We start from the raw sequence: 27,760 nt of genomic DNA on the forward strand, positions 1-27,760 counted from the left end.
ATATACATCTACGGGTATAGGCCCAACTCCGCCCAAGCCTATAAGTCTTTCACATACTTAGTAGGCCTACTGTTGTTAATTATAATCATGAACACATTATAAAGAGAGTAGAGCGTATCCATTGTTTCCCCCAATTGTACGTCAGGTACTTGTATATCTGGCATGATTAAGCGGAATAAGGCGTGTGACAATATTAACATCTTTAACACCATTGGCGGCGGAAGCCAAAAAATTAAGGGGGTGGGTCCACCTGAAATTTCGGGATGGACACAGATAAAAAATTTGAGAAGCAAAAAAAAGGTTATTAACACAAAAAATTTCGGGGGGATAGTCCCCCACCTCAAATTTCAAATTTAGAATGGGGCAGGAACCCCTCCCCCGTCCCCCCCGCCCACTTCCGCTGCCTATGTTTAAAACAAATTAGCCAACCCTTTCGTTTACCTGGCTATACAAATTTTTATTGTTATTGTCCGGAATAGAGATAATAAATTAAACACAAACTATCTTCAACAGCCATCTGCCTCTATCCAGAAACACTAGCATCTATCTTACAAGGACCGCCCTCTACGTACAAATTACAGAGTACGCCTAGCATTTTTCTGCAGCAGTCGACTTTATCGAAAGTTAGCTCAGCTCGTTGTTGTGAATTCCGGTACTAATTTGCCGAAACAAAGTCAAGCATCATTTAGGAGCGCAGTTTGAAAAACTTCTGGTATCAAGATGAAAGCGAAAATACTGATGATTGGACCAACAGAGGTATGAATTGCTGGTTATTTCGCAGTCTGGCGCGTACGAGTATTGGTACTGGCGCGGCGGTAGTACAGTACCGGTAGGCCTACCATGTCCATGAATTTAACGGAGCTGCGTACCCGCTCTGCAGGGTCAGCTCCGGGTACCGTCTGCGTAGCTACCGTTCATTTGTGGCCCCTTGCCTGGCATGGGCCGGGATGATCGATGAAGAGGCAGTTTCACATCACAATTCTGACATTATTCGAGGAAGTCTTAGGCAGTAGGCGTACGCATTTTTAGGTACTTTTTAAAGTTTTTAGGCTTTCTAGTTTGATAAATGTTAGGCATCAGAAGACGAGTAGTCAGTAGAGGCGCACGGCCAATATTGGAGACTGTCTCCCATGAGAGAGATTATCTCCAATATAAGAGACTTTTGTAAAGAATTTGGGTATCCAATTTCAGAGACAGTCTCCAGTTTGGGAGACCAATTTCCTTTGTTTACATTTGCTGCAAAAGGATTACCTTGGCGGCAAATAAAAATGTGATAAGCAGATTCCTCATGAAAAATTAGGCCTACCCCTTTTCACCGTCTATTTTAAAAATTCACCGTCTACTTTTGTTTTGATAAGGATTTTTTTTGTCAATCACACACAAAACCAATGGGCTTCTGACCTCAGTGAGACAAAATTTGGGGTGGAAAAAATCTTGTTTTTGTTGGTGTTGTTTCTTTTGTCCTTTTGCAAAGCAAGTCTCCAATGTGGGAGATTGTCTCCCCTATTGGAGAGAGTCTCCCTTATTGGCCGTGCGCCTCTACTGGTAGAGGCGCACGGCCAATATTGGGAGACTGTCTCCTGGTCTCCAACTCCAGCCCAGGCCAAACAAGCCAAGCCCAAAGCAAGCCCAAAGGACCAAAAAAATGAGAGAGATTATCTCCAAAGATTCAGAGACTTTGTCTTGTTTAGTTTAGTACAGAATTTGGATAGGCTATCCAATTTCAGTCTCCAGCTTGGGAGACCGATTTCCTTTGTTTACATTTGCTGCAAAAGGATTAGCTTGGCGGCAATTAAAAATGTGATGAGCAGATGCAGATTCCTCATGAAAAATTACTTTTTTTCATGTCATCCACACACAAAACAAATGGGTTTCTGACCTCAGAGAAGCAGAATTTTGGGTGGAAGAAATTCTGCTTTTGTTGGTGTTGTTTCTTTTGTTCTTTTGCAAAGCAAGTCCCCAATATGGGAGATTGTCTCCCATATTCGAGAGAGTCTCCTATATTGGCCGTGCGCCTACATGTTAGGTTTGATACAACGGTGATGTGCTTGCGCCAATGTAAAAAATTATTTGAAATATGGTGGGGCTACCAAAGTAACTGTTACGTTCTGATAACATTTATTTATATTTTTATCTCGGGCTCTGCAACATCACTCACCGACTGTCATGATGTCATCAGCAATAAATTCTAGCTAACTTATGGTAGGGGGTCCTAGACCGGTACAGTGAGTAGAGGCGCTGGTCAGAAAATTAGGATCGTCCCAATTTACAGGGATTCTCTCTCAGACTAAGTTTCCAAATATTTATCCACACAAGAAATTTAGGAAAGTTCATTCACCTGTCAGTGTCGACTTCAATCGAGTGCGCTAGTCAATGTAGTAAACATGTATCAGGTTTCATATCAAGATTAGTGGAAGATGGCAAGTACGTTGTGAAAAATAGATGGTAAACTGGGGGAATTGAGGTCACTCAATTTATTTTTATCACTCCCAATCCCTGTAATTACCATCTTTGTCTCTCAGGGGTAAGTGAAAAAATAAACTGTCCCCATAAACAAGGACAATCTCATTTTCAAGACATGATTTTTCTTGGACCAGTGCCTCTACTGTAAGGTACTTTGTAGACTCCTAGGCTAGAGTAATAAAGCTACGCACCACTCGATGTACATGCAATTTCAATAGCAAACTGTGACTGCAGTGTGACAAACAAATCCTATTAAATTTTTCTACAGAGGCTGCAATAAATCACTACATCAGAGAAAACCAGCAATTGTTTAGATTTTTGGAGTTATATGCCTAGATTTATTCCCTTTCATATCTTCCTATAATGAATATTTATATATAGTCTTAAGAAGGCTCAGGAAATACTATTTCTTTACATGATTATGCATAGTTTTAGGACCCCTTTACATCAGGCAGCGAAATCAAGAGGTGTTTTGAAAACACAGCGAGACTTTCATATTAGTGAGTTTGTGGTAATATTTTCTTCTTGGTTAAGGATCTTTAGAATATTTACCAAAAATTAGTCAGAGATCATTTATTCAAATATTAAAATTGGCAGAGTTAGGTCCCCCATCATACATCCAATGTTGACATGAAAAATATAGTGTCAACGAAAAATAAAATTTTTGAGAAATGAAACATTCCTGTAGAATGAGGAATTATTTCATAAGACTTTAATTGACTAGTATTGTCTTTGAATTTTAATGATACAAATTGACATCGAACAACAGTGGGCAAATACTCTTCCACATTGGAGAGGGTAAAAACAGTAAAATTCAAAATTAATGATATGCATCTGAATGTGAATGTCCTTTTTACACAAAACCTTATATTTTAAGGAACTGAAAACCCTTTTCAAATATCTGTTACGGTTTTTGCGGAGCAATCTTTTGAATTTGATGACCATTTTCAATTAGAGAACATGTATTTTACATTATTTTGGATAAATTTGATAACTAAAAAAATATTTTACAATTTTGGTTCAAAATCATCTAATGTTGTGTGTGAAGGTGTAATAATTACCAGTAGCAAATGTCGTTATCATGGGTATTTTCTAATTTCTCAGAGAAAATTTTGCAATCTACTACAAAAACGGATGTAATTCCGTTACCATGAAACTGAAAAGTTTTTCCTATGAACTAAATACTTGCTTGAATTTTATCTAATTCTGAATTCTCTGAATTCATGTGACTTGCTAAAGACTGAGCAACATTTTTTTGAAATATCATTTCTAATTCTGCTGTAACTGTGGTAACGGAATTACATGGTAACGGAATTACCATTATCATATCTTTAAAGGGGTGTGCGTTAGCCAATTTTGTTCCAATGCCATATTGATATCTTAGTTGTAGATCACAGTTATAAACATTAAAAGCCTTCTGATTAGTAATTACACTCCAAATCAGGATGAAATTATACAATTACTTGACAACAAGTCCCATTCAATATGGCAGAAAAAGGGCAAGGTAATGTACATTAGCATCAATAAAGTATATTGATGGAGCATACAATGTAGGTGAATGCCTTACAAAGGATTAATGGGCAATCAATTCTTGGGGAGGAGTAGAAAAATGATTATGCAGGATGATCTTAACAAAATTCTCATTCAGATTGATTTTGCAAAAAATGTCATTGCCAAATACCAGTTCTAATGAGATCCAAAATACTGGACGCACAATCACGAAGTGACCATGTTCACTGTGTGTGCCTTGGAAAAGAATGGCATTCCTTTTTTTTAGTAATTGCCTCTGATCAATTCACCCTCAACAGACTTAATGAACTTTTCAGTAAAAGAAATTCCGGGACGGCTGGGAGTATTTCTCTGCTTCAAAGAAATGGGTATAGTTTTCAGAAGGGACCGCTTACTATTTTAAGCGATATCTTCTGTGTAACTGTCCTTGCAACGGAAGATTGGATATTCTTTGCAACAAGCCATGGTGAGGGACCAGACTCTGGCATTGATTGGCGAACAGTGTAGCGAGCAGTAAAAAGTAATGAGTGGAAAAGATTGAAGTGAGATCCATAATTTACAGATGTTACAAGAATCACATGCCAAAAAATCATACTAAATCTTTATACAGATGACATTTCCAAAAGTAAGGTGGATTTGACAGATATTCAAGATGCCTTAATTAGCACCAAACCAATAATGTGCTCCACCCCTACACGTACATGTATGCAATGGATGCTCAGAAATATGCAAAGTCAGCATCATCCAATCACTGCTTCACGGATAAAGTGAGTAACGACGATGACCCTTCAAGTGAGGATGATACACAGAATGTGAACACTTCTCTGAGAGGATGGTGATAATATTGAGACCAACAAAGTCATTAATAACAAAACATCTGAGAACAGCAACATAACTCAGTTTGAAATGGGTAGAAATATATGTACAGCATTCTGCTGTGAGAGAAATGCTAAGAGACAGTGGTAGTATTCTCATATACATCTTGATATAAAATGAAATATTTTATCTCTATTAAAATAAGTGATATAAAATCACCTAAAATTTGTTCCGTAATGGTATTCCAATAACCATTTTGTCTTTGTTTTATCTCTGTGACATAAACCTATTTTTGAACCAATTTGTAATGAGAAAGGCTGTTTTTTGTAGCACTCATCTCATTCAACCAATTAAAAGCCTTTCTGCCATGAGTTTTGGCAAATGAGTGAGATGGCATTAAATCAAATTCTGTGCCTACAGGGATTTAATTGAAAAAAAATGAACAAAAATATGAAGTCAATATCACATCATTTTGTATTTCATTTCATAAACAACATTAGTCAATAAAATTATTTGAAATATTTCTTTAATCTACAAGAATAATGTTAGAGTAGTACCCTAATGATTAAATGATTTATCATTTTCCTTTATTCTTATTTCAAAGTCTTGAGCGAATTGACCTAGAAATATTGCTGAAATTGAAAATGTATAGAGAGAATACATGTAGCCTCCACCTTATTTGCAGTTCTTTTTTTTCTTCAAAGGAAATTTGGTGCAGGCACATCATCTGTGATGCAATGATTGGATACGCGATAAACATGTCTATATCCTAGGCACTGCTTTGTAGTGACTACTGCTTTGTCACATATCTCTAGAGATGGAAGATAAAAATGCATCTCGGATAAAAAATTTAATATAATAAAAAAAAATCATGGCCCAAGAAAACCAACTAATTTCATGAATATGACATAAGATCATCAAATCACAGCAGTTTCTTAGGGTCACATTTGGGAAATACATCTGTCAGGAAGATGTCCGATATTGACTTACTCAGATCTGCTATAATTGCAGTCCTCAGTGAGCTACATATAGACAGAAAATGAATCCTTACCTTTAAAAAAAATTAGATTGGTGCACTGATTAAGAACCAATTTGTTGCTTAGTTGTCCACAACATTTTTTCAAGATGTAAATGTCAACACTTTTCATGATGTTTCAGCATTGTTTCTTGTTTTCAAATCATTTATTGAACAACCAAATAGAAAGTTTTCAGTTTAACTGTTTTAAGATGCCAATTGTATGTGAAACTATGTTTCTTTTGAGTATTCAAATACTTTAGAATATCTTAAACTATCATCTACACAAATCTTTGACTAAATATGCAGATCTGATAACATGCTGTCCTCAGTTTTTGTAAAATTCCTAATGTGTATACGTATGGCTGTAGTCCATGTAATTCCGTTACCATGATTACTAGTGATGATTTTTGGCCTTTACATAATTCTTTCCATCAGTACAGGAGGCAAAAAGTGGCTAGTAAGTCCTAATACCCCTAAAATTGAAAATGAACTAAAATTTAATTACCACTGATCCCTAATATTTTGTAAAATCATGTTTATTCAAGGTAGAGCCACCTATTACGTAATATATACTTATATTTTATTTAATATTAGAGACGTGAAGTACTTAGATTGTGTTAAGTATTAGAGAAGAATGTAGAAACAAGCTTTATTGAGGCATTTCACCAGTCCTAAATGCCTAAAAATATAATTTTCCTTCCCAAATGTCAGAGGCGTAATTCCGTTACCATTATGTGTAATTCCGTTACCATGTACTTGCCCTAAAGAAAGACCAATCATCAAAATTTGTTGATGGTATTTGTGAATAAATTACTTTCAAAATAAAGTTGACATTATAATGAATTGAATCAGACATTAACTTGGAGCTAGTGTGTTGTAGATTTCAGAGAAACTTTTACTAAACTTTGGGTTGCAAAATGACTAATTTCTCTGGTAATTCCGTTACCATAGCACATATCCGTCATTCACATCTGAACGTGTGAGGGGTTTTCTAAAAATCTTGGTTCAGTATATAGCACTAGTGGCCATGCATAGTATTAGGTTCAGAAAATTTGAAAATATTGAGATATCTGGATGCTGTGAGCAAAAATAACAGCAAAATTTCTCTGATTTGTAATTCCGTTACCATGGAATTGCCCTTGTTGAGAGCGTAACATGCACGTGCCACTTGAATTCAATAAATTGACAAAATGTAAGTAATTTCCTAAGTTCACCTGGCAGAAAGGATTTTCATTGGCTGAGTGAGATGAGAGTGCTATAAAGCAGCATTTCTCATTGGATATTTCTTCAAAAATTGTTTTTGTTTCCAAGATAAAATTAAGATTAGATTTATGGTTCTCAGAATACCAATTCAAAGGGATTTTAATGGTATTTTGTCTCACTGATTTTACCAGAGATAAAATATTTATTTCTATCTAAGATAAAGTGGATCTCAGAAATCAGAAAAACACCCCTATTAGTCCTATCCTGGGATCTGGAGTGTGTAACATATTTGGCACCAGTATGTCTTGAAGATTGATGTTAAGGGAATAGATTTAGACTGGCAAATTAGAAACAATTATTTGCATGATATTGTAGGGGCAATAGTTGCCTCCCCTGACAAATTTATAAAAGTAAAAATGGAGAAAGGGTAAGATATAATGGGATAGAAACAAGGAATGGGGAAAAAGGGAAAATTAAGAGAAAACAAGGGAGAAAAGACCAAAAAAAGTACTTCAAAAGAAGAGAAAAGGAACAGGAAAAAAAAATTGTGGACGGATAAAAAATCTTTGAAAAAGTCTTCTCTATCCACAATATCAGACTGGAAATCCATGATGACCACGCGATTGCTAATGCAATCAACCACCACTTCACTGAGATCTCCGCGAATGTTCCTCCATTGGATGTACGACTACTACCAGCTTATCAGCCTATAAATCCTTCAAGTGTCGTAGTGGTCACTCCATGGAAAGTATACTGTGAGCTGAAGAAGACACCAGTTGGAAAAAGTTGCGGACCAGATGGAGTGTCTGCAAAGCTGATTAGAGAATTCGCAGTAGAGTTGAGTTCACCCATATGTGACATTCTTAACACCTCTTACAGGGAAGGAAAGGTCCCATCGCAGTGGAAAAGATCTATTGTGGTCCCAGTCCCTAAGAAGTCTCCCCCTACAATAGATCAATTAAGACCAGTCTCCTTGACTGACCACTTTGCAAAGTTGGCTGAACTCTTCATCTATCGTCAACTGATGTCAGATATTGATGCAAACATCGATCCCCAACAGTATGGAAGTCGAAGAGGGAATTCTACTACACATTATCTCGTCAATCTTCTTCATTTCCTCCACACAAACGCTGATCGACTTCAGACTGTTTCCACCGTCGTGATTACCGATTTCTCAAAGGCATTTGACTTGGTCAACCACAATATCGCCATCAATAAGTTGTTCGCGATGGGTGCTCGACCATGCCTCTTGCCTTGGATCAGTAGTTTTCTTCATGGGCGAAAACAGATGACGAGATATAATGGAGTGGTTTCGTCTCCCCTTACTCCTGCTGGAGGGGTACCCCAGGGTACTCGACTTGGACCAGCAATTTTCCTTGCGCTAATAAATGACGCTCTGAGAAACACCGCCGGAATATCGAGATGGAAATACGTCGATGACCTAACCTTTGCAGAAGGCCGTAGGATGGGCGCAAACAGCGTGATACCTTCCACTTTGATAGAGTTTGGTCAGTGGTGTCTGGATAATGGACTACGTATCAACTCGTCTAAGTGTAAATTCATGAGAGTGTCATTTGCACGGACTGACCCACCACCTTTGCATCTTGAGTTAGATGATGCAACTCTCCAAGAGGTCAAAGAGCTGAAGCTTTTGGGTGTTATGCTGCAGCAAAACCTACGTTGGGACAGTCATATTCGGGATATCACAAGACGTGCATCGCGGAAATTCTACATCATTCGAGCCCTGAAGCGTTATCGCGCTCCTGTTGCTGACCTCTTGACTGTATACACATGCTACATTCGACCTGTACTTGAATATTGTGTTCCTGTGTGGCACTCATCAATCACGTCGGAGCAGGCCAGTGATATCGAAAGAGTCCAGAAGAGGGCACTCCGTATTATCTTCCAGGATCGATATCAAAGCTACGAGCATGCTCTCCTGATCTCGGACCTTCAATCGCTCAGTGAAAGAAGAGAAAACCTATGCCAACGATTCGCGGAATCACTCTACAGACATTTCCGTGATTGGCTGCCGGACATGCAAAGTATGAACCGAAAGTTGAGACACAGTGAGAGATTGAGAGACTTTAAATGTCGAACAGAAAGACTACGAAATAGCACTCTTCCTTACTTGGTTAAGACTCTAAATCAACATTTTACTTATTAGGCCCATGTAGTTCTTTCTTTTTGCATTTTATGTGAATTGAATGGACAGTTATCTCCATGTTATTGAATCTTCTTAGTACTCAAAATATTAATAATGTCATTTTACTATTCATTAATTTTTTACACAGTTGTGAATAAGATATTTATTTATATTCATTTCATGTTTCTTTGTATTCTGATCATGTGCAATATTAATATTTATTTCAATACAGGAGCATTCTTTAATAAAATTTGTAATTTTCAGTTAAATATTTTACTCGAAATATTCCCAATTGCATATTTTGGTTAATCACTGAATTAGTACGATTTATAATTGATTACGTTTAATCATGAATGATTTTAATTTGATCATAATTTGAGTAGAGATTGCATGACTTTAGTTTGATTTTATTTTTACCATATATTCACCCAGATCATTCATTTTCATTTTAAACCTGTGCAAAATCAATCTACAAACAACCAATTTCAAAATAGAGCATTCTTGTATAATAATAATGAATTTTAATAACTTTCGAGTAATATACTTCTTAGATTGCATTGTTATTCCCAGTGAATACACTTTTATTTCTCACTAATAATCGTTTCAAAGAGTACTACTTTCAATTATGCATGCATGTAATTATTTCATTTACTATTTATTTCTCGAACCAAATGTTTAATTGTATTAGTTATTTTATCTTTATTGTAACCATTGCAATTCAGTCTTTGGACTGCGAGAATGGATGTTTTTTAATAAAATCCTTCAATCAATCAATCTTCAATCAATAACAATTCAGAACTATGCTTTGCTAAGAGGAGAGCATGCAATGGTAATTTGCCAAGTTAATGACTAAAGGCAAGGTTGAGAAAAATGAAGGGGTGAAGAAGGGGAAGGGAAAATTTTCAGTTAGCAAAATTTCAGGTCAAGCTTGCATTCCCTGTACTCTTCATGAGGGGATCAAAGTGAATGTCTTGTTTTCAGGTATAAAAAGTATTTAAGCTCACGCTTTCATTAGTTTGTTATGTACATGTACATGTATGCATCATGTTTATGATCACAAAATAATGTGTGAAATGTCCCATATTCTGGTCCAAATTATGAAAATAAGATCAGCCACGTGTGCTTTATTCACATTATTTCTTCAATGTATGTAATCATGTTTAGATTACGATTTTTCTGTAAATAGTCTTAATCTCTCTCCAGGTTGGCCTATTTCTTTTGTGGTATGTGACATATTTTACAAAATGATCTTAAAGATGTTTTGTTGCCAAAGTATCAACTTGCATTTCAGCTTGCTATTCACTGTTTTCTTATAGTATCAATTGTATATCCAAGTATTGGCAATGAGACTGTGTACATATGTTTTGATGGTCACATGAAAAAAAATTCGCAAAAGTGAAGTTTATTTTAGTACAATTTATTTTGTTGGACAAGGCTCTTAATTGTTTGGTGAATCGAGTCATTGTGCATCATGTGATGAAGTTGATCAACAGATCAATAATGTTTCTTTTCTATTTTTTTTTATAGTCTGGGAAGACGATAATGTCCAACTTTCTTGCTGATGCAACTGATGTATCTGGTGGTGACTACCATCCTACACAAGGTGTCAGGTAAGATGAAAGGTTACAACTTGATCTAAGATCCACCTAACTCAGTCCTAATCCCCCCAAATTGTTATAATAATCCTCCTGTCAACTGTTGTGAAGTCTCCTGAAAATGACAAGAACACACTTGTTGAAACAAGTGACCAAGTTTGGGTGGTCCTTTTCAAGAGCAGCATTTGCCCAAGAAAGATACATGGTGTTACGTGAAACCGACTCAACCATGTCATGTAGTCTAAAATTTGCAAAAATTGAAATGATGAATATGGATTCAGAATCATTTCATTGTCACAGCATTTCAGTGTTATTTGGTATCAATGTTCTGAATACTGTTTCAACTCTGGTAAATTACCATCCTATCTCTGTAAGTGTATTGGTCTAGTTCATAAAACGTGGAAATAAGAGTAACCAAGTATCACTGAACATCTTGTGCGAGTTATAGTAGTTCTCAAACTCGGCACTGCTGCTATGTTGAATCGCGTGATGCAGGTGAGACGGCCAGAGGCATTCCACTTGTCTATTTACATTTCTGTCATAATTGTATGAATAATATAACACTGAAAAATGTTTTAAACAGTATTCTTTATATTTTTGTTATGTTTAAAGATATATCAGAAACTACATTGTGACCCATTATATTCCAGACCATTATTTTATTAATCATTGTGTCCTCCATTTCAATCGTTAGGGAGAGGAGAAAAGTTTTAAGTAGGCCCATTGGATTATACATGAGATATTGATACATTATTGATAAATCTGCACATTGGACTGAAGACAACTTGTTCCATTGTAGCTATAGTAAAGACTAATGATGAAAATTGACATGTATTATACTATTGATGATAAAATAGAAAAATAAATCAAATAAAACCATATCCCATGGACCCTTGTTTGTAAAAAGACTTGGATTTGGATCCCTTGAAATCTTTTTGACTACCAAAAATCTCTTATAACTTCGACATGTAGAAGGCAAAATAGAATAGAAATGGTTTAATAGTGAAAATCACTTACATCTGGTCCCCAAAACCAAATTATGTGAGATGTAAATGTATAACACTTTTACACATTGTCTGAGATGAAAAGATTGTATCAAAGTTGAATTTGTATATTTTCAAGATATTTTGTTGATATTCAAGTCATCTGACTTATTTTCCTTTTTATGTTTCAGGATTCTGGAGTTTGAAAGCGGATCTTTGAACGTCGGTAATAGATCGCTTATAGCTGAAGTTGAGCTCTGGGATTGCAGTGGAGATCAAAAGTGAGTCAATAGAAATTAGACATACTTTATCTGTCAACAAAGCCAAGTTTAGTCTTCATAGAGGAGAGGAGACAAAGATATATAGAGAAAAAAATAGGAATGGGGAAGGGAGTTTGAAGGAATGCAATAGTGTTTGCAGTGGACAGTTGGCAGCGTATTGTAACTGTTTTTTTTTGTTTGCTTACTGGTTTTTGTCTCACCTGCGAAGCAGAGTGAGACTATAGGCGCCGCTTTTCCGACGGCGGCGGCGTCAACATCAAATCTTAACCTGAGGTTAAGTTTTTGAAATGACATCATAACTTAGAAAGTATATGGACCTAGTTCATGAAACTTGGCCATAAGGTTAATCAAGTATTACTGAACATCCTATTAAAGTTTCATGTCACATGACCAAGGTCAAAGGTCATTTAGGGTCAATGAACTTAGACCATGTTGGAGGAATCAACATTGAAATCTTAACCTGAGGTTAAGTTTTTGAAATGTCATCATAACTTAGAAAATATATGGACCTAGTTCATGAAACTTGGACATAAGGTTAATCAAGTATCACTGAACATCCTGCATGAGTTTCACGTCACATGACCAAGGTCAAAGGTCATTTAGGGACAATGAACTTTGGCCGAATTGGGGATATCTGTTGAATTACCATCATAACTTTGAAAGTTTATTAGTCTAGTTCATTAAACTTGGACATATGAGTAATCAAATATCACTGAACATCCTGTGCGCGTTTCAGGTCACATGACCAAGGTCAAAGGTCAATGAACTTTGGCCGAATTGGGTGTATCTGTTGAATTACCATCAAAACTTTGAAAGTTTATGGATCTGATTCATGAAACTTGGACATAAGGTTAATCAAGTATCACTGAACATCCTGCATGAGTTTCACGTCACATGATCAAGGTCAAAGGTCATTTAGGGTCAATGAACTTTGGCGAATTGGGGATATCTGTTGAATTCCCATCATAACTTTGAAAGTTTATGGATCTGATTCATGAAACTTGGACATAATAGTAATCAAGCATCACTGAATATTTTGTGCAAGTTTCAGGTCTCATGATTGAGGTCAAAGGTCATTTAGGGTCAATGAACTTTGGCAGAATCGGGGGTATCTGTTGAATTACCATCATAACTTTGAAAGTTTATTAGTCTAGTTCATTAAACTTGGACATATGAGTAATCAAATATCACTGAACATCCTGTGCGCGTTTCAGGTCACATGACCAAGGTCAAAGGTCAATGAACTTTGGCCGAATTGGGTGTATCTGTTGAATTACCATCAAAACTTTGAAAGTTTATGGATCTGATTCATGAAACTTGTACATAAGAGTAATCAAGTATCACTGAACATCCTGTGCGAGTTTCAGGTCACATGATCAAGGTCAAAGGTCATGTAAGGTCAATGAACTTTGGCCATGTTGGGGTTTTTTGTTGAATAACCATCATATCTCTGTAAGTTTATTGGTCTAGTTCATAAAAAGTGGACATAAGAGTAACCATGTATCACTGCACATCTTGTGCGAGTTAGAGTAGTATTCAAAATCAGCACTGCTGCTATATTGAACCGCGTGATGCAGGTGAGACGGCCAGAGGCATTCTACACTTGTTTACCTCATCCGGCCCGAAGGGCAAGATGAGCTTATGCCGTGGCGTGGTGTCTGTCGTCTGTCGTCCGTCCACAATTTCAAAATGCTGCTATTTCGCCATTTCAAGTCCGATTTCAATTCTGTTTGCTTCATATGATAGCACTAGGTGGGACATTCAAAACTTCTACACAGAATTTTGAAATTCATTAAATATGCTAATTTATGCGCATTTTTCAAAATTCACAAAAAATGTTACTACTTCTTTATTTGTTGACTGATTTTGATTTTTTTCTTCCATCTGGTAGAGCTTCATGAGGTTGACCAAACTTCTACACAGAATTTTGAAATTTTGACCAGAACAATTTTTTTATGCTAATTCATGCATAATTTTAAAAATTCACATAAATTTCTTCTTTATTTGTGGACCGATTTTGATTTTTTTTCTTCCATCTGGTAGAGCTTCATGAGGTTGACCAATCTTGTACACAGAATTTTGAAATTTTGACTAGAACAATTTTTATGCTAATTTATGCAAAATTTATTCAGAAATCACAGAAAATGCCTCTTCTTTATTTGTTGACAGATTTTGATATTTTTCTTCCATCCTGTAGACTTCATGAAGCCCACCAAACTTCTACACAGAATTTTGAAAATTTTCAACAGAAAATTATTTATGCTAATTTATGCGAAATGTATTCATAAATCACAGAAAATTCCTCTTCTTTATTTGTTGACAGATTTTGATTTTTTTTTTCCATCTTGCAGAACTGCATGAGGTTCACCAAATTTGTACACAAAATTTTGAAATTTTGTCTGAAAATGATTTATTCTAATTTATGCAAAATTTATTCATAAATCGCAAAAAAAGTTTTTTCTTCTTCATTTGTTGATCAATATCAGTTTTGTTTGCTTTATATGATAGCTCGAGGTGGTGATACAAAATTTAAACATAGAATTTTGAAACTCATTGAATCTGCTATTTATTCATATATTTTCAAAACTCACAAAAATTGCTTACTTATTTGTTGATTGATTTTGGTTATTTTTGTTCCATCTGAGAGCTACATTAGGTTCACCAAGGTTCTACACAGAGTTAAGAAATTTTGACTAGATAGTAATTAATACTTAATTCATATGAAATTTATTCATAGATCACAAAAAATGCTTCTATGTCATTTTTTCATCAATTTCAATTCTATATCCTCAATTTCAGTTCTATATCCTCAATTTATGTCACCAATATAATTCACTACAGTGTCAACTGGGCTGAAATTAAAATTGTTTTAAATTGTGTTGCAAGATGCCGGATGAGCTCCACATCATTGATGTGCTAGTTTTCTTTTATTGCTAAATCATTAACCCTAAATACATGTAGACTGGGCTATTTCAATGCCTAAGAAGATGGGGTGCTGATTCAGACCCCCCCTTATGATCTCTGCTGTTGATCATGTGATCATGATGAAAATTGGCACGTGTGTTCATGGCATTATCTACATGTACAAAACTATAATATCAAACTGCGAAAAATCTCATTGCTCATTAATTATGCTAATTTATGCGTAAAATCATAAGTTTGCTCTAATTAATAAAATAATGCCCCTTAAATGCTCATTTTTGTTTCAGATACTCTAGATCGGCATCTGATCAAATTCATTTTTCAAAAATTTCAACATCACATTTTTTTTCTTATGTATTGTATTGTTTCCTAAATTTCTTATGTATTTCTTTGTTTTTTTACTTTTTGTTTTTTAATGTTTTTTCAATGGAAATCGCCAGGGACTTTATTTTGATCATTTACAAGATAGAATTAATTGATTTTATGCATTTACAAGATAAAATTAATTGATTTTATGCAGTAAATGGAAAAATTATGATGCATTTCTAAATTTTGGCTAAAAAAACTATTTGCATTTGATTTGTACACAAATTCACATTTTTGAGTAATTCTGGGTCTGCATGCACTTACGAAATGTTGCGCAATTTCGGAACACCGGGGGTCACAATTTTGGTCTGAAAAGTTGCGAGAGACTTGAAAGTAAAAAGTCAGCTAGCGATAAGGTCAAAAAATTTCAAACGGCGGATTTATCGCGAAAAAAGGGGAGGGGGACTGATTCAGCCCCCCCTCGAGTCTTCTTAGGGTTAAGCTAATTAAGCATAATTTTATCACAATTCAGCAAAAATGAGATGTAGAATATTACATGTATTTCATAAATTGGTTACCATTTGCCATTTGTTTTTCTTTTTAGTAGATTCTTTTTGCTGCCTTCTACATTTATAATGCTAATGGCTTTCAGAATTGGCAATATTTGTGCTAAACCATGCACATATTTTCTTCAGCCTGATTGGTTTTGTAGGAATATGTTTTATCCCCAACTGGGATTAGCTTAGTGAAGTATTGTAACATGTAGTTCATCTATGTACATTGTTGAAAGCACATTCGATATCCATTCAATTTTAGCCTTGTCTATATTTATTTGTTCAAATTGTACTGTATTGGTAATTTTCTGCACTTTATTGCATAATGAAAAATCAAACATGGTGACCCACATTAAAAAAAAATTGTTTTTGTTAATAGATTTGATGAATGTTGGCCTGCTTTCATGAAAGATGCATCAGGTGTTGTCATAGTCTACAATCCAGACCAAGCAAGTCATGAGAGAGAATTGGATACATGGTTAGTATAAAAACTTTACTTCTTTGTCTGCTATTACGGGCTTGAGATTTGTTTAACAAAAAGTACATGTATCTATTCCATAGCCTTCTTTATCACCTTATTTCTTTTAACAGTTCAGACTGCTGTTTCATATAAGACTTGTTATAATGACAAATGCAAGATTTCTAGAACGAATTTACTTTGAGCCAATCATATTAAAGGATTTCAGTGACTTATAACTATCATTGTAAATTTGGTATTGTAACAAGTTATATGAAACGGGGCCCTGAACCATTTTTGTCTCACCTGCGAAGCAGAGTGAGACGGTAGGCGCCGCTTTTCCAACGACGGCCCGACAGCGGCGGCGTCAACACCAAATCTTAACCGAAGGTTAAGTTTTTGAAATGACAGCATAACTTAAAAAAGTATATGGACCTAGTTCATGACACTTGGCCATAAGGTTAATGTAGTATTACTGAACATCCTGCCTGAGTTTTGGGTCACATGACCAAGGTCAAAGGTCATTTAGGGTCAATGAACTTAGACCATGTTGGGGGAATCAACATCAAAATCTTGACCTAAGCTTAAGTTTTTGAAATGTCATCATAACTTAAAAAGTATACGGAACTAACTCATGAAACTTGGCCATGCGGTTAATCAAGTATTACTGAACATCCTGCCTGAGTTTCAAGTCACATGACCAAGGTCAAAGGTCATTTAGGGTCAATGAACTTTGGCCGAGTTTGGGGTATATGTTGAATTACCATCAAAACTTTGAAAGTTTATGGATCTGATTCATGAAACTTAGACATAAGAGTAATCAAGTATCACTGAACATCCTGTGCGAGGTTCAGGTCACATGATCAAGGTCAAAGGTCATTTAAGGTTATTGAACTTTGGCCATTTTTTAGGTAATTATTAGATTGCTGTCATAACTTTCAAAGATTATATAGTTTATGAAATGTTGATATATCATATAGGGGTAATAAAGTATCACTGACAAGTCTTAGGTCACATGATCAAGGTCAAATATCATTTATTGTCGATGAACGTAGTATTGTATCATTATATGTGAATGGTGTTTTTTGTGAATAATTATTTTATAGTAGTTTTTAAAATCAGCACTGCTGCTACATGTATGTATTGAATTGCGCGATGGAGGTGAGACTGCCAGAGGCGCTCCACTTGTGATTGTACTCTCTACAAATCATTTCCCTGAGATGCTTATGCTGGATGATTGTTATGTTATCAATAATGACACTTGGTAGCAGAATCTGTCCACCATCATGTTTGTGTAACAAAATTATATTTATGCGCTGGTTTCCTCTATGCACCTGAATCTCGGGCAGTGTTGCTTCTTCGTAAAACCTAATGCAAGTTTGCAAACACGACACAAGATAAGAGGAAAATCCTAGTCATACTAGCAAGAGTTTGTGTCATTAAAGTTACATCGCAAATTATCTAAAGCTGCCTATTTTGACATGGGTGTGGGGAAATGGTATATTTTTGCCTAATCCATCCAGATCTTGCATACATTTTACTTCCAGGGGAAGTCCACCCTGTCATTAAGATGATTTTGATATTAAAGACACTAAAGTCAGAGGAATCCTACAAGCAGCATTTCATTAGAAATCATTACATATATTATTAGACAAAACAATGGGGACTGCAGGAAAACTGCAATGAAAAGAGGCATAGCGTCCTTATACTTTATAGGGGGATTTCTGCTATAAAAAGACATGGCACAAACTTTGCAATTTAGGTAGAAATATAAATGAGATACATTCAGATTTTAGATTTTGAAGGTTTTATTTCTCATATTCATTAAATTATGCAAGCACAAATAAAATAACTTCATCAAAATAATTACACAATCATACAGATTTATACATGTATAATTTGTATACAGTCAGTCGGCAAGCCCTGAAAAAGTAGCTTCTTTTATCCAAGTGATATTCATGACTATAAGGTTTTTGTCTCACCTGCGAAGCAGAGTGAGACTATAGGCGCCGCTTTTCCGACGGCGGCGGCGGCGGCGTCAACATCAAATCTTAACCTGAGGTTAAGTTTTTGAAATGACGTCATAACTTAGAAAGTATATGGACCTAGTTAATAAAACTTGGCCGTAAGGTTAATCAAGTATTACTGAACATCCTATTAGAGTTTCATGTCACATGACCAAGGTCAAAGGTCATTTAGGGTCAATGAACTTAGACCATGTTGGAGGGATCAACATCGAAATCTTAACCTGAGGTTAAGTTTTTGAAATGTCCTCATAACTTAGAAAATATATGGACCTAGTTCATGAAACTTGGACATAAGGTTAATCAAGTATCACTGAACATCCTGCACGAGTTTCACGTCACATGATCAAGGTCAAAGGTCATTTAGGGTCAATGAACTTTGGTCGAATTGCGGATATCTGTTGAATTCCCATCATAACTTTGAAAGTTTATGGATCTGACTCATGAAACTTGGACATAATAGTAATCAAGCATCACTGAACATTTTGTGCAAGTTTCAGGTCTCATGATTAAGGTCAAAGGTCATTTAGGGTCAATGAACTTTGGCCGAATTGGGGGTATCTGTTGAATTACCATCATAACTTTGAAAGTTTATTGGTCTAGTTCATTAAACTTGGATATTATAGTAATCAAGTATCTCTGAACATCCTGTGCGCATTTCAGGTCACATGACCAAGGTCAAAGGTCAATGAACTTTGGCCGAACTGGGTGTATCTGTTGAACTACCATCATAACTTTGAAAGTTTATGGATCTGATTCATGAAACTTGTACATAAGAGTAATCAAGTATCACTGAACATCCTGTGCGAGTTTCAGGTCACATGATCAAGGTCACAGATCATGTAAGGTCAATGAACTTTGGCCATGTTGGGTTTTTTGTTGAATAACCATCATATCTCTGTAAGTTTATTGGTCTAGTTCATAAAAAGTGGACATAAGAGTAACCATGTATCACTGAACATCTTGTGCGAGTTAAAGTAGTATTCAAAGTCAGCACTGCTGCTATATTGAACCGCGTGGTGCAGGTGAGACGGCCAGAGGCATTCCACTTGTTGCAATGTTAATGAACTTGGTGAGAACCAAAACACCTCTTTTTATTCTGCCATTGCTGCTCTAAATATTGACCAAATTTCATGTTTTTGGTATCTTTGTAAAGAAGAATCATTCTTTCAGGTCATGTGTTTGGAATTTTTAAAAAATGTTGTAATATAGGGAAAACCTTTGATATAAAACATGAAACAAAATGATTTTTTTCATGCAACAAATGTTGTTGTTTTCACACTTGATTTCTGTTTGAGCACAAATGATTTTTAGATCATAATAAAGCTGAAGATCTACGCTTTAATATGATATAATTTGTATAAGAAGATGTATCTTAGATGGGTCAGCAGCCAGCTTTTCATAGGCCAAGTACATTTAGCAGCTCAAAAACAAGAATACTGCACTCTGATTGGTCACAGAGACCACACACCCACGCAAATTCCAATGTTCCCCACACTGGGCCTCTGCAAGGTCACACTCACCATGTGGTAATCTCTTCAAATAACCCGCGCCTGTTGTTGTGAAAACATTCAGCCAATCAGAACTCTGGATTTTATGTTACTCAGAAATTTTACAAATCTCGTCTTGCATCTTGATGGAAAAAGCTGGCTGCTGACCCATCTAAAAGATGCCACATATCAAGAGTGACATTGTAAGAAAGTATAGAGTTTGAGCTTTCTGATGACATAAATAATGTTGGTACCTAAAACACAAAATGTTGCACAATTTGCAAGTGAAAACAGAGGAAGAAAATTCTGTTTGATGTATCTTTTCAGGTAAAAAATTCACTTTTTTATCAAAATATTTTATTCAAAAGAAATAACCAATATGAAAGAGTAACATTTACTCTTCCCAATGGTACAAAATAATCAATTTTACTCCAGGAGAAAGTGGTTAAATTCTTTGAGAAAGAAAGTCTCACAAATCACGAGATTTTGCAGGGACATGAATTCAGCCACGAGAGGACTTGGATAAATCTTGCCCATTTGCTCATTAACACAGGGGCTTGCCGACTGACTGTATACAAATATGAACAGAGCAATTATTACAAGATTAAAAGCTAGGCTTGTATAACATTTAGTCCCTTGTCAGGTTAGATACATATTGCAAATCTGAAAAAGTAATATGAACGATGTAACACATTTAATTGAGATTATATGAGAGCAACTGAATAGAACACACACACACACAAACATCCCAAATAATCAGTGGAAAAAAACATTAGGAAAAAGAATGAACGTAAGGAGGGAGAATTAGGAGAATATACAAGAAGATTAGGTGAAACGGTGTATAAAGTTGCATGTCGCAGTCACATATGTGCTTTTCACACTGTCTCTCTTAAACCCAGACTATCTGCTCAACCGGAATTAATGCTTTAACCCCGGACTATCCCTCAGCTCATGAATATTGATGGTTTTACCATACAAAGCATGATTAACATGCAATTCGAATTCTGTGATTAGCTAATGCTTAGCCCCACTTTCCATAGCCCTGTTTTGATTTCACACTGCATCTCCACAATAAGCTCGCTAACTTTGATTTTTTGCAGGGCCAGATAGTACCGTACTATTTACCGTGCTAGCCCACTTTGCTAAAACGTAGTATGAAAACGAAGTGGGCTAAGCTTAACCCCAGGAAATTGGTGGGGCTAAGACCCCCCCCCCTTAGCCCCATCAATTTCCCGGGGTAAAGGAAAAAAAGTGCAGTGTGAAAAGCATATTAGAAAAGAAGAGTGGAGAAAGAGAGGGGAGTAAGAAAATTAATGAATGGTCGGATATAAACCCATCAACAATTTTGTGGATTTCGATTTGTGGATTTAGAATTTTAATATTAACAGTCAGGGAAACTCCCGGTTTTCCGAGATCGTTTGAAATGTCCCTTTTTCGAGATAGTTGCGTTCACCGAAGCGTGAATCACCGCTGAAAACCTTCGCCCTGTGTAGTCTTTCTCGGCTGTTTTCAGACCCTTATGTATGTGTGCGAAACACTCGGTAAGAGCGGTGAAAATGTGTACGCGTGTATACAACTGTGCATTGTTGTTATCTGTAAAACATGTGCCTCTCTCTCTCCCCCTCTCTCTTTCTCTCTCATTTATTGTCAAGCATTCAATTTGATTTTCGTTCATCACTTACCCTTAATCCGGACGTTAAATGTGCCGTAATTAGACCATATTTTTGGATCCACCGTCATGTATATCCGTAATATCCAACTTTCATGTTAATTCCTGAGCATTCATCTTCAGCTTATGATCTGCTGCACAATCCATGATCAATACATTATAATATTATTTCCACTAGTGCCGGCGGAAGTCATGGAAATTATCAAGTCGATATGCAATTTCAAAACATGACAAATACAGGTCTGTACGTCGTATTAAACATGCAATCATTGGCTGGTTGACGAAGCCAACGAATTGGAAAAAAGTATACTGTATTCACCTTCAAAACAAACATACTGCAAAGTATTGGGGCTAGCGGTCACCAAATAAAGTGCATTATAAAAGTCTGCCTGTCAGCTCGATCCATGTCCAAACTTCCCCCAAACGTCCAGCCCAGATGAGTTAAAAGCAATATCATGATGTCATGTCATTATGATCATGACCATTCTCCATTCGACATGATCCATGCTAGCAGTGAACAGGACTGTGAGATCAATGGTTTAGATTATGAACATTATCGAAAACTGCATGTCCATTTTCCATTTAGCCCATGATAGCACTAACCGCCGGAGAGCTGGTTAGAGGTTATATACAGTTGGGGCCAAAAGTTTACATACACCTAGTAGACAAACAGTAATCCTCAATTTTTTACACTTTCACTCATTCCTGCCAACATATGATTTCATGGATGCAGACAAGTGTGGTCTTTTCTAAATATATCTGGCATATACTTCAAATAAAAACACTTGGAGACATATATATGGTTCATAATAGATATATTTCCAGTTTATTGGAGGGTCAAAAGTTTACATACACCAGCCCTAATACTTGGTAGCACTGCCTCCATTCGTCTTCACATCTCTCAGTCTACGTGGACAATTCGACACTAGCTTCTTGCAGACCTCCAATGGGATTTTTTACCACTCCTCTTGGCAGATGACATTGACTTGAGTCACATTCCTTGGTTTCCTTGACCGAACATGCTTTTTGAGTTCTGTCCATAGGTTCTCAATAGGGTTCAGGTCTGGACTCTAGTGTTTCGGGTTAATTGTCATGTTGGAACCCAATTTTGACTAAGATTGAGGTTCTTAGCAGACCTTTTCAGGTTTAGCTGAAGAATTTTCAGGTAGTCCTCTTTCTTCATGGTGCCATCAATCTTCAGGAGTGAGCCAGTACCACTTGCTGCAAAGCATCCCCACAACATGATGCTGCCACCGCCACTGCCCAGGTGTTCATTAGCATACTTCAGTCTGGCTGTACGGTGTTGGTCCTGGATTTAAGGCTTCTTCCCCGGCCTGCAGCCTCTCAGTCCATGATCATGGAGGACTCGCTTTATGGTAGAGAGGAATACCTTGCTTCCTGAAACCTCAAGATCCTGGCAAATCTCTTTTTTGTCATCCACGGACAAGCCTGTGTACTGCTGTCTGGTTGAGTTTTCGCTTTCTCCCTGATCTTGGTAGAGTCTGCACTGTGCCGAGAGTGTTATGCTTGCGTAATATGGTTTGCACAGAAGCACGAGGCATGATTAGAGTCTTTGATATGACTCCTAAAGAGGAACCAGACTTGTGTAAATCAACAACACGTTTCCTACGGTCTTCGGTATAATGCTTTGACTTCTCCATGGTGCTAATGTTGCAGTGCTGATCAACATGGTATTGGTGGTAGCATTTATAGATACCAACACTGAATCACTGCAGGAACATCGGGGCAACATTTTTTGCCATTAGTCTACTCAAAAGTCAAAAACCTATTCATCGGTCATATTCTAGCTTTGCTTGACAAAGATGGAATGTGAATCATGCTTCAAATGTCCATAGAAGAGGTATGCATAATTCTGCAGTCATTATTCAATTGACATTATAGCATTATCACATTCCTCAAGTCATTAAAAGGAACCCAAGTCCACTTGAAAGCCATGGCATCTCTTTTTAAATGCATTTTATCACTTCAACAGTGAAGTGTATGTAAACTTTTGACCCATTGATTTTTCAGAAATATAGATATTATATTATATTATATTATATTATTGACGGACAAAAAATGATGAAAAAATGAGAAAAATATCTTTTTCACCAGGTGTATGTAAACTTCTGGCCCCAACTGTATATACTGTACCATGGGAACGAATATATTTTCCAAGTCTTTCTTATCAGATATTATGTAATGCCGTACCCAAAATAACTTTCAACATGGTCATGGAAGGTCCATGCATGGTAGTACCATAGCTCTATGCACACTTTGTACACGCAGTACACACACACACCACACGTTCGGCTACAACATGCAGCGGAGTATCGCGGCACAAAGGCTGAACGCAGAGACTAACGTCCTCTTACGAGAACTTTTACTTGCATTTTTTCATCATAAATGTGTCTTCTTTCTTCAATAGCATCTAAGCACCACGGTGGCGAATTCTCTTTTTTCGAATATAGATGAGAAATTTAGTTTTCTTTAACATATTTGAAAATAAAAATCCGCCACCGTGGTGCTTTTTTATATGAATTTTTTAGTGAGGGTATGTCAAAAAACCCCATTCACTTTGTACAGGAGAGCTATTCGGTGAGATCCTAAAAGATTACGTCATGCGACCACAAATCCCCGTTATTCGAGATTCTGTCGCTCTCGCAAAAGCGGGAGTTTCCTTGACTGCTTCGTCAAGGAGGCAGAAAGACCAAATTTGAAAATAGAGGGGGACATAAATTACAATGTTATGTTCAGTATTCTCTAAATATCGAGTGGGTACATGTCCCTTTCACCTCAAGCCTGGATCCACTTTGATATCCAACTGTTAATGGGCTTGCATTGTGTATCTTTAGACATTCATTATTATGAACATTTATTTTCACGTACTTTCATCTCTATTTTGTTTTTGTATTCAAGGTACAATCATTTCATAACTCAACAAGGACTGAAAGATTCGCAATGCATCATTTTTGGACATCATCGGCCAAACACTTCCCAGGCGGTTCGGGTACAAATACGTAAGTTGTGTTTATACAATGGCGCAATGTCTCGAAGCTCAAGACTATTCAGGGTAACAGGCATTGATCCAGGGTTTACGGGGGGGGGGGCAAACATTTTCTCACAAAAAAGGCATGTCCCTTTTGCCACCCTAGATCCATGCCTGGTTTAACAGTAAAATGGAGCAGATATTATTTCTGTCTTCAGTTTTAATTCAAAGGACAAATCCACCCCAACAAAAAGTTGATTTGAATAAAGAGAGAAAAATCCAACAAGCATACCAATGAAAATTGCATCAAAATCGAATGTAAAATTTGAAAGTTATGACAATTTAAAATTTTGCTTAATTTCACAAATTAAATATATCCACATCATCCACATCATAGGTATGCAAATGAGGAGACTGATGGCATCATCCACTCACTATTTCTTTTGTATTTTATTATATGTAATATGAAATATTCCAATTTTCTCCTCATTGTCAAGTGAAACAACAATTAATTTCTCCATGAACATTTGGATTTAACATTGTTTAATGCTATATGGTTCAGTCAAGTTGGTCCTTATTGACAAATCTATGAAAAATGAAATATTTTATAATTCAAACAATAGGAAACAAAAGAAATAGTGAGTGAGGGACATCATCGACTGTCTCATTTGCATGTCACTGACTTGTACATATCGCTGTTTGGTGAAAAATGAGCAAAATTCTAAAATGTCATAAATTTCTTATTTTACATCCGATTTTTTATGAAATTTTCAGCGTGATGCTAGCTTGATTTTTCTCTATTTATTCACATCAATATTTTTCTTGGGTTGACTTAACCTTTAAGGTCGCATTTTTCTTTTCCATTGCTTAAATTTACGATACAAAATGGGATTTTATGTCATCCCCCATAAATGAAAGGAAATCAAAGTGAAGTAAGTTTTCTTGTCTTCTGCATTGTGCCACCAACCACTTCTCCTTGTTTCCAGCTTGTTTAGATTTTTTTTTTCATTTTAGATATTGCAAAGTTGTGTCAGTGTGGAATTAAGATAATGGAGTGTTGACTAATGAGGACATTGGTTACATTCTAATGATCATAATCTTTATTTTTCAGCATCTAACATGACGCGGGTCAATCATGTACAAACAAACCTGGAGGATGAATCTGACCAAGTGAGGGCGGACTTCAACTTGTTCCTCAGTAAGGTACTTGGTGCAATCAGCAAGAGGCAAGATCAGGAGGAACTCAGTATCATTCAGTGAAATCCTTGGTCATATATGAAAACAAAAAAATATTAAATCACCTTGATTATAATACAGAGTAGGTCTGCTCAATATGATTGAGATAATGTTGGCATTTTGACATTGGGACCTCGATAAGGAGAAGATATTTAGATGACTATATTTCACCTTGATGATAATAGTCTGTGAGATACATGTAGGCACTGCTTGTTACGATGGATCTCATGGAATTTAACAATTTAAATTCACCAGAATATTATCTTGTGAAAGCCGAGGAAAGGCGAGTCCAATTTAGGGCCTTACTGCGACACTTACCTAGTTTCCTTTCACTCTTATGCAAGCAATAATTTTGATGATATCAAATTTTGAGCAGTGGTGTAGATAAGAAAATCCAAGCCAGGTTACTGAAGGCTCTGTGGCTGAGCTTTACCGGGTTTTAATAACATCACATAAGACACAGGTCCTTGTCTATTTAACCAAGGATTCTACAAGGGGAAGATCAGACGCTTCGGCAATTTCTTGAAACGCTCGATTAATGCCCATGGGGAAGGGTGCCCACTAGTGTTGAGTAAGTAAACCATTGCACATCGGCACGCGTCTGTGTATGAAACATGTGGGGAAAAGGAGAGGGGATTTTGGAGAGGGCACAAGGGCAACGCATGGGAATAATTCCACCTTTTATTACCCCAAAGCCTCTGAAATATATTAATCTCTTATTGAAGAAAAATGTACAAATTGTCTATTCCTTCACCCCTCTACAGACCTTCATTTTTGAGGAGCGCAATCGCGCCGGCGCTCCTGAAAAAAATGAGAGCAAAAAATCGCACTCCTAAAAAAAAAAAATTGCTAAAATTTCACATTTCACATCTTTAAATCCATGAAATTGCCTTCTTTTTTCCATAATTCCTTGAAATTACTTTGATTTAGTTGAAAACTATCAGAAAAATGAAGAATATATCTCTTTCCCGACTGTGATTTTAAATTAAACTCGGTCAATATTGCAGTCCCATGTAGTCCCATATGTAGATTTTCATGGCAACACCATGGAAGTCTACATGTGGGACTACAATATTTACCGAGGTAAGTTCAAATCAGAGTCGGGAAAGAGGTGAATATTCTTCTTTTTTCTGAAAGTTTTCAACTAAATCAAGTAATTTCAAGGAATTATGGAAAAAATAAGGCCATTTCATGGATTTAAAGATGTAAAATATGAAATTTTTTCAATTTTTTTTTTATTTTTATTTTTTTTAAAGCAGGAGTGCGTACGACATCTTCTAAATGTATGTGACCCAGGTCTAGTTTCACCACAGATTAATTAATAGCTAGCACAGCTATTGCATATATACAATGTTCAGAAAAATCTACATTTTATCATACATGTACATGTATTGTAATGAATTGATTTGAGCTCCTCACGGAGAGCGATTCTGAGGAGCTCAATTGAGCTCCTCAAAAGAAATAAGGCGAGCGATTTATTGTGCTCCACGAAATTAAAAACGTGAAGGACTGCCTCTACCATTTCTCTCATAAGTTTTGTACACAACCATATTGCGATATGCAAAGGTAAAAAAGGTTGTTACTTAACGCTGTGGGGTGCTCTTCCCGGGCGTTTCATTGCACGCTCATGTACTGTCTGATCTTCCCCCTTGTAGTATCTTTGATTTAACTGATGAAATAAAGTATGACCTTTGTACAATGTCCATTACGAAAATTTCCCGTTTGATTCTCGACCTCACTTCGGACTGCAAACTGCGGTCGGATACCCCGTTTTTCGTTTGGAAACTCTCAAACAACATTTCCAACCCCGATAAACCCATCTTGGCCAGGTCTCAATTTCACCACCACGGGCCAGCCAAACGAGCGTTGAGCCAAGGACGAAATGATAAACAACAGCTGTGCTATTATGTAAGACTTGTCTGCCTGTAGAAGGATCTTCGGAATGAAATTATTGTATTCGATATTAATCACGTTTTCAAAGGCATATTACATTCAGACATCCAATACTAGTCCATTTTCAATTTCGAACGAAGAAAATCGACCTCGAAATAAGGAAAGTAAGCGAATAAAAATGACGGCATGTTTTGCAGAAACCGAGC

General features: G+C 36.3%; 1 protein-coding gene across 1 annotated transcript; it reads left to right on the top strand.

Annotated features, from left to right (window-relative positions):
- Positions 1–586: 586 nt before the first annotated feature.
- LOC121408218 (intraflagellar transport protein 22 homolog) lies at positions 587–26,496 on the top strand. The gene is made up of 6 exons (XM_041599607.1): positions 587–756; positions 10,683–10,765; positions 11,925–12,014; positions 16,176–16,274; positions 24,356–24,456; positions 25,537–26,496. Exons 1-6 carry the CDS (start codon positions 721–723, stop codon positions 25,683–25,685), a joined length of 558 nt encoding a protein of 185 aa, XP_041455541.1. The 5' UTR covers positions 587–720; the 3' UTR covers positions 25,686–26,496.
- The last annotated feature ends 1,264 nt before the right edge of the window (positions 26,497–27,760 follow it).

Source organism: Lytechinus variegatus, chromosome 2 (assembly GCF_018143015.1).
Source record: "Lytechinus variegatus isolate NC3 chromosome 2, Lvar_3.0, whole genome shotgun sequence".
In the NCBI taxonomy this organism is placed as follows: Eukaryota; Metazoa; Echinodermata; class Echinoidea; order Temnopleuroida; family Toxopneustidae; genus Lytechinus; species Lytechinus variegatus.